General features: G+C 40.9%; 1 protein-coding gene across 9 annotated transcripts in view; it reads right to left on the reverse strand.

The window, feature by feature from the left end:
• Positions 1-18,062, reverse strand: part of wnk1b (WNK lysine deficient protein kinase 1b) — a 98,503-nt gene that overhangs the window by 42,385 nt on the left and 38,056 nt on the right. For all 9 annotated transcript variants that reach the window (XM_085386907.1, XM_085386904.1, XM_085386901.1 and 6 more), the window contains exons 3-5: positions 6,197-6,369; positions 1,383-1,603; positions 473-630 (exon numbers count right to left, since the gene is read on the reverse strand). In XM_085386907.1, the coding sequence (XP_085243033.1) occupies positions 473-630; positions 1,383-1,603; positions 6,197-6,369 (552 nt within the window). The remainder of the gene's footprint in view (positions 1-472; positions 631-1,382; positions 1,604-6,196; positions 6,370-18,062) is intronic.

An 18,062-nucleotide genomic window follows, 5' to 3' on the forward strand; every position in this document is an offset into this window, starting at 1 on the left:
CTCTCCCCAGCTCGGCTCACAGCGTTAGTGTTTATGGGACAGTTGAATTAATTATACTGCATTACACTAAGTGGAATAAAAGCTTCTCAATAAGTGTCAATTCGTCTAAAATAACTATAGACTGACTATCGATTTCAGATTTGCGTTTGGGAAAAGTGCTTTCCGTTCGCTTTTATCCCTTCGCAAGACAAACTGCAATGTAGTGTGAGAGGGAGAGAGCATAAGCAAAAACATAAGACTAATCAGGGCAAAAACACAATCATATGACTGGATCTTCTGCAGCTCATGCCAAACTTGTTAATACAGTCAGTAAACAAGGGTGAGGAGGAGTGGCTCACAGCGGAAAATAGAGACAAGAGGCAAAAACAACAAACGAGACGGTTAGATACAACATAAATGGGACCAACTGGTTTCCTACCACTCTCAGCTGATGCACCTGCAGGTACAGACTGAGCAGAGAATGCATACTTACACTAGTAACTCGTCTGTAGATCTGGGCAGCGTTTTGGCATTCGGAGTAGGGGTACTCTGAGGTAGCCATCTCCAGCATACACATCCCAAAAGCATAGACGTCTACAGATTCATCATACTTTTCCTCATACATCTCTGGAGCCATAAACTCTGGTGTACCTGGTGATTAGAAAGTGGAGAAAAACATGTATGTTATGCTAGGACATACTCCTACCTAACTTGCACACCATGATGTACAAATACTGTATAAATGATAAAACATAAAATCAGAGATTGAAATCTAATAAACTCCAGCTGGAAATAAAAGGGCTAAAATTTCAAACCTGCATCCACTTAGTGCTGCCACAGACTCAGTTTGTGGAAGTGAAGCCTGAATACTTGAGGTTTGCCTAATTGCTACAAAGAAGCAGTGAGATTTACTGAGCTTCTCATTCTTGTCTCAAGTGCAGAGAAGAGTGTATATTTACGTACTTGGTGCGAGCAGAGCTTGAATACCTGTGGTCAGCTGTACAACAAAACTACTGAAAGGTACCCAGGTTATTATGAGGGAAAACTGCAGACTCAAAGTATGTGTCATAAACATTGTCCGAGTGCGGTGCACTTTCGGTTTATGTGTTTGTAACGGTTACATTTCCAGACAACTGAATCCCAACTTACTAACAGTTTCTTTGGAAGCCGTATCACTTTTCACATGCCTGCGGTTCGCTTTAACAACCAGACATTTTTCAAGTAGTAAAATTTATCTACAGTGGGCGTGTACATAATGTGCCTATGCATGTAAAGTGGTTATTATCGCCGCAGCGAGCTCAAATAAAAGATCCCAGTTATTTCAGTTTCGCAGCCTTCGCAAACCACATTTTTGTGTCTTAGCATTTCTGAGAATTTGAGATGCTGCGTATGCACCGTCCTACCTATGACGCTCTTGGCAAAAGAGGCTCTCTTCAGCGTGGCCAACCCTAGGTCCCCTATCTTCACCGAGCCCGTGGGCCCTGTGATAAAGATGTTGTCGCATTTCAGGTCTCTGTGAATGATGGGTGGCGCTCTGGTGTGCAGGAAGTGAAGGCCTTTCAGGATCTGTCTGCACCATGAACGCAGAACTTTGATTTTCATCACCTTGAATCGCTTCAGGTAGCTGCAGGACAAAGAAATCTCACATAAGAAACTGTGTGTTTTGCAAAGCAAGAGAAAGTGGTCACGATTATGCACACAGGAGGAGATTCAGCTCTTGTATCTTGTTCAAGTGGCCTTTGTCCCGGCACGCTAGCTGCCAGCATATGGCCTCTCAGAATATCACACTGTGTAAAACCACTAGCTACAGAAAATCACTTTTTTTAATGCAGCTGCTCTACTCTGCATAAAAAACTATGAAAGACACAGCTATGCAAGGACCGAATAAGGGAGTAAAAAAGCAGAAACATGTAGTGCTGCACAGAAATGTCTGAAAGCAGCTGTAGAGTCAATGAGCAGCCAGCACTGATAATCTCTGTCTTTATTCAGCAGATTGTTATTTACTTGTTTTCTCCGAAGGCAACTATACACAGCAATCAAAAGGTTTCGACTACTGTCCCGTACATGCAACATGTGCCTGCACCGGCTTCTATGAATCGGGATTGTATCTTACGTTGCTTATAATTCAACCAGATCTTCTTCTGCATCAGTTCTTTTTTCTCTCTCTTCACTAAACTTGGAACACATCCCAGTGCGGAAAGCAGGGAAACACCCTTTGACAGGTTGCCAGGCCATCATAGAGCCAACTCAGATCCACACCTGTGGGTGATTGAGTCAATCCACCTGGTTTGTAAGTCTTTGGAATGTGCGAGGAAAATGAGAGGAAATTCCACAGGAATGTTACAACAAAACAGCAAAGTACTGTGAATCTAGACTGAACATTTCTCCTATTCTTAGCAAAGCACTGCACTTAATTGATTTTGTTTTTGATTAAATCAGAGGCAGTTCTTGTTATTTCCAAGAGCTCTAAGAACTCACTCAGAAAACATTTGTCTGTCTTGATTAGCTGACTGAAAATCAATTCAACTCTACAGAGAAATGTGCGTCTTCCTCTTCTTGGTATTGTGCCAAATGTGACCAATGAGCACAGTAGGTAGGGCGTACTCCTGAGATCAACCGCCCCGTGAGTCTTCTTCATGGTGTGCTAATTTCACAGCCTTAAAGCAGGCAGAGGAGCTAAGTAATCGTGGCTTTGATCTAATTAGTGTATTTAATTCAATATCCAAGCTTAGCTCAGAAATGTCCCCATGGATCTGGTGAATAGCAGGCAGCTGACTGAACTATAGACTGACTCTGCAAACAATGTTTCTGTCTCAGCCAGCAATGCCCTCTTCCAGCTCCACTTCCAGACAGCTGACCCGATGCAGAGCGACATCAATAAGTCTGACTCCAGCATTACCGTCAGCTCCACGGTGTCACTGGCTGCTCTAATAATTCAGCATCTGCAACTCTGTCCTAACTGACAAGTAATTCTCACATAACACCGTGTGAGCATTACAGCATAATAGAGCGGTGTGCTTAAGCCACATCCAGATTGCTGTGTTACAGCCACAGAGGCTCAACAACTTTTAGCTGTGACCCAGTATCTTTGACGGAGCAGAAAGCATCCATTAACGAGCAATGGAAAGTACACTCACTGAGTGCTGGGCTTAACTGAGCATTTTCGTTTGGTGCCACTTTATACCTCTACTCAACTTCTTCCCAGAGAAAAACACTGGATATTTGCATCCTATACTTCTTTCTAAAATCCTGCATGCATTCCTGAGGCTGCCTGGGGCCTTTCTTTGTGGAGTTTGCATGTTCTCCCTGTGCTTGTGTGGATTCCCTTCAGGTTCCCCAGCTTCCTCCCACAGTCCAAAGACATGCTGGTTACATATGTGCTTATAAATTGGCTGTAGGTGTGAATATGAGTGTGAATCTTTGTCTGTCTCTCCTATGTTAGCCCTTTGATAGACTGACTAAATCTTCCCAAGGTGCATCCTGTCTCGCGACAGCTGGGATAGACTCCACCCCCCTGTGAACCGGATAGATGGGTGAACAGATAGATGGCTAATTATTAAAAAACAACTTTAATTCAGCTATTCTGCTATATAGTAAAGTCTTTACCCTGATTTTTAACAATCAAAGTCTTCTATATGCTTCTTATTTTAATCCTCTAACCGCTTTTCTATGGTTTGTCATTAAAAGCCTTAAAAATCTGGGTAAATTCAATTTGTTTTTCACAGGGAGATGGCTTTCAGTGTGCAGAGCATAAATAATAATTTTAGGGACTATTAAAGTGAACAAACCTTAAAATGTGCATGTGAATAACTTAAGTTCTCTCTATCATACCGCATCTCTCCTGCTACCTCTGATGTCTCTCTTAAGAAGCCACACGCCTTATCCCCTTCTTCCCCCTTACCTAAGTCCCCTCCTCGCCCATCCCCTCTTCTTTCTTTCTTTTGTCGTTCTGAAGTCAGAACAGCGTTGAAAGACAGGGAAAATGCTGTGGCATGCAGAGTGACGCTGCAACAAAGCATCGAGCGAGCTTGCATGCTCACTCAGCCACGCTATGTTTCCAAGCACGCAAATTAGCACTTGTAGATACACGAACGTGCGGCTCTCACGAGCAGTGAATACAGTTTTTATTATTTGTGAACAGACAAGTATTCTTCCGAAAATAAACCTTTACAAAACAGAAAGATGACAGCATTATAAACATTTCTTACACACACAGATGCACACAGAAAAGGGCACTCCATGGTGGCAAGTATTTCCATCCTATCTTCCTCCCCTATCGCCCCCACCCTCCCATCATCTCCCTTTCTTTTTCCATCTCTTCAGCGTGCAGCGGTCCCTCTCCTTTCTGAGTATTTTTCTGGATGATGGCCAAACCCCTCGGATGCCTTGATCCTCTTCATAAGGGCACATCCATCCGCTCCATATAGTCTTAAACAAAGAAACCTTGTTGTGTTGATCAACAAAAAGTTAATCAGCAACAATTTTGATATAAAATTATTCTTTTGCAAGTATTTTTTCCCCTCACTGGTTCCAGTTTTTCAAATGGGAGTGTCTTCTGGTAAACACGATGTTGCGTCTTTGTTTCAATATGTGCATAAAAACACATTAATGGAAAATTAAAGTAACCAGAATTGCAATCCTGATATCATGTATGCATCATGTATCTATAAGAGTTCAATGCACTGCTTGTTACTTGTTACTACTTTGGAGTATATTATAGTTGTTTGGCACACACACTTCTGGATCCAAGCAGTTTTTTGGATTTTCTGACTGAGGTCTTTTCTGAATATTTAATTTAATCATGTAAAATTCAAAAAGAAGAAAAAGGATACAGCTCTTCTTCTCTCTCTTTTTTCCTTTCTCACTCAGTAAGTAGTGGGAAGTTCCAAAAAAAGTTAGAAAATAGAAAACTATATTTGTTAAATGTGTGTTTATTCTGTGGTGTATGCAGAGGACTGAGCGTGTCTGCGCAGCTTCTCTGTTAAAAAAAAAGTATGAAATTTTTGTAGTCCTCCAGTGGAGGGCGCTACGGTTCTTGTTAGTGCTGTTAGTGCTTTGCTCACAGGTTTGTCACTCTACCGAGCGGCTTTCAAACTGTACGTCTAAGTATCAGTTTGTCTATTCATCAGAATATTTGCGCATAACTCTCTCACACTGTAGTCTTCTGTCTCCCTCTCTGTCACTTTAACCTAAACTAAGTGGACGATGACCAGTGTCACTCCTGAATGATGTCGGGAATGAGAGGAATGTGCAGCAGAAGCAGCAGCTGGCAGGTGGGCCAGTGTCGCATGATGTACTGTGTGGCGCAGGCTGTGTCACCCCACGTTTAGCCTTCTGTTGTGTCAGGAGCTCAACAATAGCATTGACAAACACAGATGCACATCTATTCTAATCGGCAAAGAGGCTGGCATTCAGTCACGGCATGTGGGGTGACAGTCTGAGAGGCAGACACTGACAACTGCCCGTTGAGCTGGCAGGCCATCGACGTACAGTTTATCACATATGTACGCTGAAAATTACCTCAAACACGTTGATGAACATAACAGTGTTGACACACCCTCAAACTTTTCAAATCCCAATCAGACTCACAGAGGCCCCCAGGCTGAGAGTGTAACCTCACAGGATCCCAACATGTGTTGTGTCCTTTGCCCTGATAAGATCGAGCCATTTTCGGCGACACGAATGGGACCACAGCAGTTTTATTCAACTGTTTGGTGTCCAAAAAGAGAAATAAATAAAAACTCAAAACCTGCATCAAAGTTTTGATGATTCTGCGTCATTTCACCCTTTGTGGTGATGTAAGTGACATAAATACCGTACTTAACACAGGCAGGCTGGCTGACTCACAGCTGCAATCAGCACTGAAACATCAGGATGTGAGGTGCTTTTAACAGTACTGTGAAAGGCCATTTGAACATATGAAAAGAGAGAAAGACTGCAGATTAGTTTAATAGCAAAGAGGACGACACGTGTGTGTTTTACATTTCAATGAAAGACTGGAGGTGAGTCATCATCTGTGCTGACAGTGCTCTTCAAGAGAAAAATGTCAGAATGGACTCTACTGTAAGTGTGGGTGTTAACATCACGCAGTTCACACCTTTCAGTCACAGCTATAGTTTTCAGTTCATGCACATGGGTCTGGTGTCCTAATATTTGGCTTCTCAGAAGATTCCTGCACAGCTTCTTAATCTTAAAATTCTATCCCTCATATACTCACGTTTTTAGCGTGCCAGATGTCATGAGCTCAGTGACGAGAACGATGCATTTCTTTCCTTTGCAGGGACCCTCCCAGGAGTCATAGAAGCGGACAATGTTAGGATGCTGGAGACCCTTCAGCATGCCGGCCTCCTCTTTGAACCGCTGACGCTCGGACTTGGACAGTTTACGATCCTGCAAACGGGACAGAAAGGGAAACTTGGTCACGTGTACACAAAAACCGAGAGAAACGTTACAACGTGAATCAGAAGGGAGGGAATGTTTTTCCTAAATTAATGCTGTGTCAGTAGTACAACATTATTACAGCATGTGCAATTACAATCAAATCAAGTCAGGAAGAGGCTCGAGGGCTGGAGAGGAGAGCTAATCAGAAGAGAACAAAGAGATTACGCAGAAACGAAAATGGGAGGGGAGGAGAATGACAATTCCTATGAAACATGACTCCATATAAGCTCAGAGAAACTGATAACAATAATCTTTTACACTGATGAACAGCAGCTGAACATACTGTACTGAAATACAAGTGCAGATGAAACGGGGGGGAAACCTGATACTATCCGAAAACCTTTCTGCATTACACTAGTAAAGGACAGGGATAAAAGAGAAGTGTCCTTTCATCTTAACTCAAAGACTCCACAAAAATCCATTAGACAGAGTGACGAACAGCTCCACACTCGATCTTCTTTTGACCTGAGCTGTGCGATATTTATTGGTGAAGCACTCTGTTTCAAACCAAAGGCTAATATTCACACCTGTGTTGCATTTATGTGTTCATGAAATTTTGCCAGCAGTCCTACATTTACAAAATTAGTCAGTGTTCAACCAATTGACAAGCTACTCGGGTGACTATTTTATTGGGAAATATAAAACTGTTAGGGTTAGAGGATGATTTAAAGAGAAGTTCATTGTCTGAAAACCCAGAACCAGAAAATCATAAGACGCTAACCCCCCCCCGATCGCTATCTAAGTGAAAATGGACTCAACTGCTGCAGTAAATGGCTTCTTGATAATGAACACACATCAAATCCTCGGCTTCCACCACCTACGTCATCATTGTTATTCTCAATGGGAATTGCAGTCTCCAGCGCTTGCACCAAGCTTCAGCTGTCTTTACCTGAAGTGGTAGCAGCCTCCCAGTAGGAGGTTGACCAAAACAAGCTGAGAAAAAAAAAAAGCCACAGTCTGCATTCCTCCCTCCTGTGGAATACTGGCTTCTCAGAAACATCCTCCACACATTTTAACAGGAATTCCAGCTCAACCACTGATACCTCAATAAAAACGCAAAAGTCAATGTTAGCAGGGGACCTGCTGTAAAAATCTTTAAGCATGCCTGCGTTTGTGCATTTGTATACTGACAAATATGTCAGGAAAATCCTAAGTAGTTTACTAATAAACAAGTGAACGATCACTCTGTGCTGTCTTTTTGTTGTTATTGTCTTCTTTGGGCTCTTCCTGTCATCCTGGAGGTCACTTCCTGTTAAAAGGGAGTTCTTCCACCCCACTGTCACCAAATCATTGCTCATAGAGGATCGTCTGACTGCTAGGGTTTTCACCTCACCACAGAAAGTGCCAAATCCATATTCACAAAATAAAACTAAACTAAATTGTTGCAATTTAAAGGAGTATATTATTTAGTAAATTGTGCTAGGCTTGTTTATCAGTTTTAGTGGGAATGTCTAATGGTAAGCTTAATATCTGTGTGATTATTTGCTTTTGTCTGCATGTGTTTTGAACCGCTCTTCACCAGCTCTGTGTCTAACCATATTTGACACATTCAGCACATCGCTCCCCAAAAATAAACAAAATCACGGCTGCCTGACGACGATAAAATAAGGTGACGACATCTCAGTACTCACAGGATTTAGGCCCAAAAAAGTCTAAATTTCTCTAAATTATTAAGTCTGGCAGTTACAAGCAAGTTGAGCCAGATTTGGGAAAAGGATTAAAACAAATATGAAAGAGGTGCTCCAATTAACGTGGGACAAACAGAAATTCGTGCTTTGACAGAAAGTCGTGACACATCCAGGTCGTTTCATAACGTCGGTGACCCTTTTAGAGGATGAAATTATGGGAAAGTGAACTGACAGATTGGTTTACAGATGAGCACAGAAAGCGCAGCAGGATTGACACACGGGGCTCCATCGAGGTGCAGGCACCACAGTATACAGTCTAAAAATATAAGAAACGGCAGTGGTTTAGAGGCTATAGACGTCAGAGCTTAGACACCTACTCCCATAATGTTACAGGGATTATCGCCAAGGCAACCACTTTTTAAAAAGAGGTCCAATGAGGGCACATCATTCAACTCTTTTATTTTTTCAGTCCAAAACATCAACGCTGTCTTTCATAAAATGCTGTTAATCTGCTCTTCTTTTTTTCTAAGCTTTGTATTGTTTTATTTTAGTCCTCTATTTGAATATGAATCCGACCCAACACAAAACATCCAGTGCATTAGCAAAATCATCTGAGACAGACGAGACACTTGCCATCAATCATTCAAATGGTTTTAAAGCTTCAGTACACAGTCTGATTTGATAACAGCCCCACAAACCACCCCAAAAACCTTGGACACAGTGGCGCACCGGAAAAATTCCTGAAAATTTAAGTGAACAGATGGAAACTTTTAAATCCAATAAGTAGAAAAAGAAGTGCTGTATGGTATTTTAGATAAACTAATTTAGATTTTATGATGTTATTAAATCACCATAAAAATACCTTTTATGCAATATTTGATCATTTCAAGCACTTGTGTGTAAATGTGAGGGGGAATTTTCTTCGTTCCTTTTGTGTGTTTCTAAAAGAATAAATCTCCACTTGCGGTACCTTCAGGTTCTTAAATGAATTTCTCAATAACACGACTACTAAACCCCCAGTTTGAGTAGTAGTTTATTTTATAATGATTGTAGTTCTGAAGTCAGTTAAATTGTGTGTACATGGGAATATTTTTCATAAAGAAATTAAAAAAAACTATCACCGTTTAGACCACTAGCTTTGACAAACAAACAGCCGCTCAAACAGTTCGGCGCTGCTCGGTCACAATGAGCAAGCGTTCGGAAATGTTATAAAGCTATTAGAAAATCTTGTGAGCTCCTTCAGAGATTAGGACAATCTCTGAGGTGATGATCTCATACTGTCATATTGTATAACCCAGGGCCTCATCTATATCATATGACTTCGAGAGTGAGAGGGGGATGTCGGAAAGGTTTAGTGTGTTTCTGAAGTGCATTAATGTGTGTCAGGGAGGGTGTGAGTGTTTTATGGCCTGTAACATCTTATCCCTTTATCCTGCAGCAACCATTTGCCCAGCGATAGCCCATTAGCAATCGACACACAAAACATCCATGTGAGTGCTGACTGTACCCCCTCGCTCTTCTATTATCTCTTTCCTATTATGATCACATGACTCCACGCTCACCATGGCCGTAGGTCACCTGACTGCCTGGAAGCCAGCATTCCATTTCCCAGCAGCACTTAGAAAAGACCCTGACCACTCATATCTCTCCTAAGACACCTCCCTCTGGGCATTAGAAGATTTACTCAGTCGTTGACTTAATCACTCATTCATGCACTCACTGTGTGTGTACTCGCATTTCTCACGAGTAAATGTGCAAAAACAGTCAGATTATAAGCAAGTGTGTTACATGTAACATGTGCTGCATAAGGTGAAGATTTGGTTCAAGGTCAGGTTTAGGGCGCTATGGTTATTGTTACAGTTAGTCTGCAGGAAATGCATCCAAGTCAACACGATGTTCTCTCAAGTAATGAAAACACAAGTGCATGTGTGCGCATTTGTGTCCACAGACATGGGCCTGAGAAAGCAGACAGCAAGTCTAATGGGGCTGCTAATCCATTATTAATGTTTCCTTCTTCGTTCTAGTGTATAAATGGACACACACACACATCTCTGATGCACATAGTAGTAGTGGCTCCAGCACTCTACTCAGAGACAGTGGATTTATATCTAAAAGAAGAGCACGTTTAAAATAAAACAAAGCTGGTGGTAGGATGCGGGTATTTAAGGAATCAATTTGATCCGGGACACATTAGTCACGTTGTTGGGGATGGATGTTTTCTCTCTCCCTCTCTCTCTCTTTATCCCTTCTTTTCTCTCCATGCTTCAAAACATCATGAGACTCGAGTTTGTCAGACTCAAAAATATCCTCACTTTTCATTCAAACCCACATCTCTCTCTCTCATTCTCATACACGCGCATTTAAGCGAGACACGCCTCCACGCTGGAATCAGCAGCCTCTTATCTGACACTCACACACACACACACACGTACAGGTCTTTTTAACATAAGGACTTCTCACCCTCTAATCCCTGCATTGTAATCTTACTGTGTTCCCTTAGCCTATCTGACAACTTGAAAGAAGCCACGTATACACATCCCTGCATAAGGTGACAGCACTAAGTATGCCTGCCCTATTTGCACAGCACATGCACTCACATACAGCCAAGGCAGTCCAGACAGGCTGGCAGAAACACAACCTGCAGTGTTACAGTATTAAGCAGTTTCCTGCAGAGATGCTGCAAGCTGATACCCTCTGATCGGCTAATTTAGCCTGGACATCCCTCTGTGCTTTAACACTATGATCATGTGATATGCTCCTCTCTGGTCTGTTGCACCCCGACAGGAGATCAACACCCGCAGCACCAGATGGACCGAACAAGAAAACAACGCGAAAGCCAGGAAAGCACGACGTGACTTTGTCGTAAATTTGTGGTATCTTCTTCAAACTTACAGGATATTGTTTAAGTGGCTAATCCCCATGGGGACAACAGATGCCTAAATATAGCGTAAATGATTACACGATTACGTGATGAGAACTGTTTCTCAGGCTTTACATTATATAACAGCAATTTTATTAAGTTTTTCTTTTTAATGAAAAGGACACAAACATAAGGAAAAGAAGGGAAAGACACTGTTCTGACAGTTTAATTGGTTGGGAAAATGCTAAACCATCAGGAACTTCAACTGTTTCACCAGCCAAGACTTGTTACATATCTGTTAAAGTTTCTGATCCTACCAGGTGTTACAGGGAATTGAGATCAGGGTATTTCCCAGTGATTTAAAGAAAAATCTGTTCCTGATTCAGAGGAAAAATACCTGCAGATTTTTAGTGTGTGTGCGTTTATGGTGTGCGCTTGTGAGTGGCCAGCAATGCTTTCAAAAACTAAAACAGACAGGGCACAAGACTGTCCAATCAACCTCTCTGTAATCACAGGAAACCCTCATTTCTGTAGAAAACTACAGGAAAATGTAGAATTCATCAGCAAAATGATAAAGATGCAACTGTAAAATGAAAAAGTACATTATTATTCATGGTTAGGATTTTATCAATGGTATACTGATGTTCACTGAGTGAATATCAAATATTACACCAGTTTAATGTTGCAAAATAAGACCAAAAAAACTAAAACACTAAAAGAAAAAGGGGATTTTGCACGGCGTGCCAAATGAACCCTGAGAGTTATGTTCCAAATATTGCGATGACGAGCAAATTGGCAGATTCCTGTAGGCTTTGGGTCCAAGATACGGAGAAATAGAGTGCTTAGATCCAGTTTATGCTGCTAAAAACATTAACAGATGTTTTGTTTTAAAACCAGATGATGCATCCATGTCAAAAGTTTTTAATACGAGGAATGTAAGTGGTGAGTACTAAGCAATTTCGATATCGGAACTTCAAGCCTGGACATTTCTTGGCATTACCTGATACACGTGAGAATGCAAATGATTGGATTATACATTAAGCAGTCTTTAACCTGCCAGCCTCCTCATAAAAATCAGTGTGATGGTGGAATGCATTGATGTGCGAACAGCTAATACGCCCCTGGCGCTGTGTGTCCTGCATCCTGCATAAACTACCCAGGTTCACCTAAATCACATTCCCAGAGGTGCGATCGCAACTAAAGTGCACCGTTTCCTGTTGTGTGCTACATGCAGCTATCCAGCCTCATCCCAGGTTAATGTCGACAGAAAAGCTTTCACTAAAACAAATTCTATCACGACACAGTATCGTGTTTTTGCTATAATCGTGCAATCCCTTCAAGCAGCCTAACCGTGCAATAAACTTTTGATCCAAATCTGCCAGACTGAGTTGCTGACCCCATTCGAATTTCTTCTAATAAACCTTAAGAGTCCTGACCCGAATTTTGAAGAAAGTTGCAACTCGAGAAAGGAAAACAAGGACATGTAAATCCTAATTACCCCTTAGCTGAGTGAATGAGCTGGTTCGTGTCTAGATACTTTAAAGACCTCACCGTGTGTGCGTGAAAAAGAGCCGGTACGTTCCATTAAGACCCCCCACAGTCTGGAAACATTCTCCTGCAAAGAATACCCCCACCACCCCCATTATACCCTCACGCGCCTACACATCTAATAAACAAGAGTGCACAAAGGCCCACACATGCCTCACTTAGGCACACAAACCAAACCTCGCCAAGACCTTTACCACAGCTTGTTATGGTTAGCCAGCAAAAGAGAGCGCGCGAGAGAGAGCGGAACAGAGAACGAGCATCTGTTGTGAATAAGAATGGATGAAACGAGACGAAACAGAAGGCAGAGAAAGTCGGGACTGACTGATCATTTCAAAAAGGCATTCACACCTAAACAGCGCCTGTCTTTGCGTTATGCTGTGGTCTCTCACTCGGCTTTTGCTCGGCTCACTCGGAGACCCCCTTTCCTTCCTCATATTACGGTGGTTTTTGGTTTCCCCTCAATCACCACTCTACGTGTTGCAGTAACCAGGGCCATGTGTGCAAGTGTGTGTATTGTAATGCTATCTAGGTGCAGCAGAAGCAGTGGGTTCAGCAGAAAATGAGGTGAGATACATGATGTTCGCTGAACATATTCTGCTGGGCGAAATGTTATTTATGGGATTTATGATGGTTCGGTTTACCTTCTCCTACAGGTGGAACACACACTGATGTTCTGGGGGTTTTTTTTTTCCCTTTATCTCATTCGTAGACAAACAGACCCATTCATGGGACCTCCGGCTGTGTGCCTATGCTGTATGCTCATGAATGTTAACAATAGGTGCCATCTCATCCTGCCACTCACTGTGCACTATTGTCCCAACTCTTTGTGTTGGTGTACACTGTGCAGCCAGGCACGCACACACACACACACACACACACACACACACACACACACACACTCTGCCAGTGTAGTCATTACCCTTTGCTCTGTTGGTCATGCTTCATCTCCCCTCCCCTGCTCTGTCTCCTCAGTGTTTTTCCTTGGCAATTTTTTTTACTCCCTTACTATCCTACACATTTTCCATTCACACATTCCCTCAGATTAAGAGCAGGATGGGTTTTAAATACGGCCCCCCTTCTGACATCAGCCTCTACGATTCAGTCACTTGATCCAATCTTGATCCAAGGCTAATGAGAGGAAATCTGAGGATAACGAGCGGAACTTCTGGTGTAAAGTTCTTCGCTCTAAAGTGTTAATCTGCAACAGCATGCCATGAACAAAGAATCTCATTATACCTGGAATAATCCCAATTCCAGGAGCTAATGAGTAAAACTTTGACACGCCAGCTTCATGATGACCAAACAGGATATAAATAATGATATTCAGCATTTCGACTGCCTTAAAAACAAAGAGCGAGGCACAATTCATCGCCCTTTGAACATGCTCAAGTTACAGGACATGATTTCTTACAACAAAGCTTACAGTCTAATACCGCACTAATGCCAACAGGCATAAAGCAGGACTCTTATAAAGCTGCATTCATTGAATATAGTTTTAAATGAAATGATTAGCAACCAACAATGGGTTCCTTTGTTGTTCAAACCATAAACACAGATCCAGTGAAGTCACATGAAAAAAATAATAATAAAAATAGAGGGATACAGTGGAAAGGTTACCGCTGGCCACAACGGAAGGGTTTTGAATTAAGAAAGAAAACAGTAGCTTTGCTGTAGGGAACAAGCTGTTGTTTGGTTTAGATGTTTATTTTCATTAGCTGTAATAAATCGCTTGCTTTTTACTTTCTTTTAATTTGTGTCATCCGTTCGTGAGTTGAAGACTCAAGGAAACGGAATTGAAATATGAAGATTTTAAGCTCCCTTTAATTTCGTAATTAGTTTAGTATGCGGTGGTCCAATTAATTCTACACAAGCAGTCTGTACTGAGAGTTCAAAGTTCAGAATCCTGTCTCCCTTGAAAACACCGAACAGTCTTTGAATATTTATAAACTTTTACGCGCTCTAAATAATATTCAGTCTTAAAAATGTTCTACTTTTTTACATCGTCGTCTCTTCTAGGCAAAGCACACCAATACAGCACAGACAGTACAGTTCCCAAACACTAAGTGCTGCCCCTCAGCAGGTTTCCCAAAGCTGACCAATCAAAAAGAAGCAGGCTTTTACGGATAGAAGACGCTGCTAAAGAGACAAAAGCTAAATTCTGTTGTTTCAGAGAATGAAGTGGGGGTCTGCATAGTAGGATATCTGTTAAAAAGTGGATTTTTTGTAACTAATATCATGCAAAGCTACTTTATTAATTCAGCATAATAGATCCTCTGTGCCATTGAAATGAGTTTGCCAGATCAAGTGTGCATAATCACTTGTGTTCGTGTAGCAGTACTGTATGACGTGAACGTCACAATGCTTTTGAAGCCCATGCCTCTTTTCTGCCTATTTGTGTGCATGTGTATGTTGCATTTGTGTGTATATAGCGATAGGATATTTCTGTTTAAAAGGCAGTAGTCTTAATATAGCAGAAATCCACCTGCATGTTAACACATCATAAACAGATGAGACAGAATGGAAATGATCCTGAAGTGTATACTCCTCAGACCTTTAAATCTTATTTAATGTCCCTTCAACTGAATGAGTTGTATGTTCAATGCCAGGGGGAAAAAAACAAAAGCATGCGCTTCTGTGAAAGTCTCTGAAGTTTTAAAGAAAGAGGAAACATCCCATATACCAAATCAAATCAAATCAAATCAAATCCCTTTTATTGTCACATCACATGTGCAGGTACATTGGTACAGCACATGTGAGTGAAATTCTTGTGTGCGAGCTTCACAAGCAACAGAGTTGTGCAAAATACAATAATGTAAACAAGCAAAATACAAGAATGGCTACATCTGAAACTAATAAATATATGTACAATATATAATAGTATATGCATTTCTGGATGTGTATACTAAATATTTTTCTACGTGTGTGTGTGTGTGTGTGTGTGTGTGTACACATATTTTACAAATTAAATAGAGTAAACAATAAATAAAATATATAAAATAAAATATACAGAGTGAGACATGTGCAAAACAGTGGCGTTACTGTACAGTATGGAGTGCATAATGTTAAAGTTCCAGTAGTGAATGTACTGTGGAAGGATCATGAATAAAATCCCTTTTAAATCCGACTAAAATACCAACAGATGCTACCGGCAGGAGTTCATTACGAGAAACCTAATATCCATGTCTGTGTGTTTATATGCTGTGTACGTTGGTGTGTGCCATTCCTCAATTCTATAACATGTAAATGACACATTACGCCGTGGCCGCAGTAGCCGATAATAACAGAAGGGTTGGGGTCAGCGTTAGAGAAGGGACTCAGACTGTCCCAGAAAAAAATCTGTGACATAATCTGTGAGGACTATCACTTTACACGCCATTAAAACTAGGCCTCCACTATTAATGCCTAAGCTGAACTTCAGGACTTCTCCAGTTTCACTTTAAAGATCAGCAGCCATCAGCATCCAATCACATGACAGCACTTTGTGTGTCTTAACGCACTGCAGTAAACAAAAAGGATGGCCTATTAAGGCATTCAGCTAGAAAATAATGTAGTTTAAAAAAAAAAGTTCCTTTATTTAGAAAGTGAGCAAGTACAGTATGACATTATTACATCTTATAAGTTGTGGCAGAGTCCAATGGAAGCCTGCAAAAACTTAGCTAGATTTATTTTCTTCAAAGACAAGATTTCTGACTTTGCTCTACTGGTCTCTGTAGAAACACTAACTATCATGTTTGACATGTGCTCATATGATATAATTTGAAATAACTTTAAACAGCACAATTTAAATCATACGATTAGAAAAAGACTAAAGAAGTATATCTTGTTTGGAAGGCTTTTGTTAAGATAAATGTACTTTTCTTAGTGCTTATTTTCTGATTATGTTTGTCTTATGCAGGCCAGTATATTAAGAGGCCACTTTTCAGTCATAAAGTGTGTCAAAGGGTTTGCATCTGAACAAACCTTTAGATTAATGTCCTTTAGAGAGATGAGGCCAAAATGGAGATGTTTTGCTATAATGCAGCGGTCCCCAACCTTTTTTGCGCCACGCACCGGTTTATGCCCGACAATATTTTCACGGACCGGCCTTTAAGGTGTCGCGGATAAATACAACAAAATAAAACTAGTACCGGTACCGAAAAAAAGAAGATTTATTCATAACACACATGAAAAGACCCAGGAAAACCGAGTTAACGATAAAAACGATAACAAAATAACGCTGAAAACTGATAAAAACCATGAAAACCATACATTTCACACCTGAGCCTCAACTCTCGCGGCCCGGTACCAAACGACTCACGGACGCCCGGGGGTTGGGGACCGCTGCTATAATGGACAGATTTTTTGGGAAAAATCAAACACAGCACCTCAGCACAAACACATCATACAAGTGAAAAGCATTGTGGTGGAAGGGTATCATACATATAATGATTACTTCAGGTTATTGCTGCTAAAGTTGGTTCCACAAGCTATTAAATCGAGCATACTTTTTTCACAGGACTGCATAGACTGCTTTTAAATTTGTCTTTTTTAAATGACTGTAGCTACGCAGACTTGGACTATGCTAAAAAAATAAGAAAAAGCCTAACAGGTCCACTAAACATTTACCTGTTTCTTTCAACTGACTATTTATTTCTTTAAGCTATGTATTTCAATCTTTTTTAAGTATTAACTTATCTAGTTCACGACTACTTGACATTTTTCTATTTTTTATTGCAAATGTAATGTCAGAATTGATGTTTTTAATGAGTAAAGCATATTCTTCATGCACACCCTTGGAAACTGCAGAAGTATAAGTACCTCCAGTCAGGAATTATTACAATTTATCTGCCATACAGCATCAAGCACTTCTACTGACGCCTGGCAAACAATGATCAAAGACAAAGATGAAAGCAATATTTTAGGTAATATTTTTTGACTTAATATGATGACAACCTCTTCAAGGTTTGCCATGTTAACCTCTTTGTTACTTTAGAATTTCTAGATTTTAGATTTTTTTTTTTTTTTTACAGATTTTTCCTTTTCACTGACACAAACTGACTGTAGGATAGTACTGGAATCACACTGGTGCCATGCACCAACAGGCCACTTGGATGACCTGATACTATCTTCTACTTTCGTGGGCTCCCCTTATTTTTTTAAGAAGCATCCTAGTTGTTTTGTTTTTACATAAATCATAATTTTAGGTCACAAACAGAGAGGAGAGTAAAAGCGTGTACTTAAAACTGTGTGCTGAATATTTAAAGAGCTCAGTATTTATGCTCTGTCAGTCTAACAACCACTTTAGTCAGAGGAACCAACAGGGTGTTTACATGAATATAGTGTTGCTGCAGCACAAACGCACACCGACTCGTAGGACACTACACACTATGTCAATGATGTGTTTGTGCGCTTGTGCCGTTTCAGACTCCTCCACAAGCCTGCAAGGCTGTCAACAGATTAACAGAAACACTGAAGGCGCACACATGCACACAAAGAACTACTAAAGGAAATGCACAGCCGGAGAAGAAACCATATGCATGTGTGCATAAATACACAAACGCACTCACACACACACCACTTCACAACTCTCTTCTATACAATAAACATAAAAGGAGGATTAGCTCATG

The sequence above is a fragment of the Rhamphochromis longiceps genome, linkage group LG17, assembly GCF_057381845.1.
Source record: "Rhamphochromis longiceps isolate RC_006_pf linkage group LG17, R_longiceps_female_GT1.1, whole genome shotgun sequence".
Taxonomy (NCBI): domain Eukaryota; kingdom Metazoa; phylum Chordata; class Actinopteri; order Cichliformes; family Cichlidae; genus Rhamphochromis; species Rhamphochromis longiceps.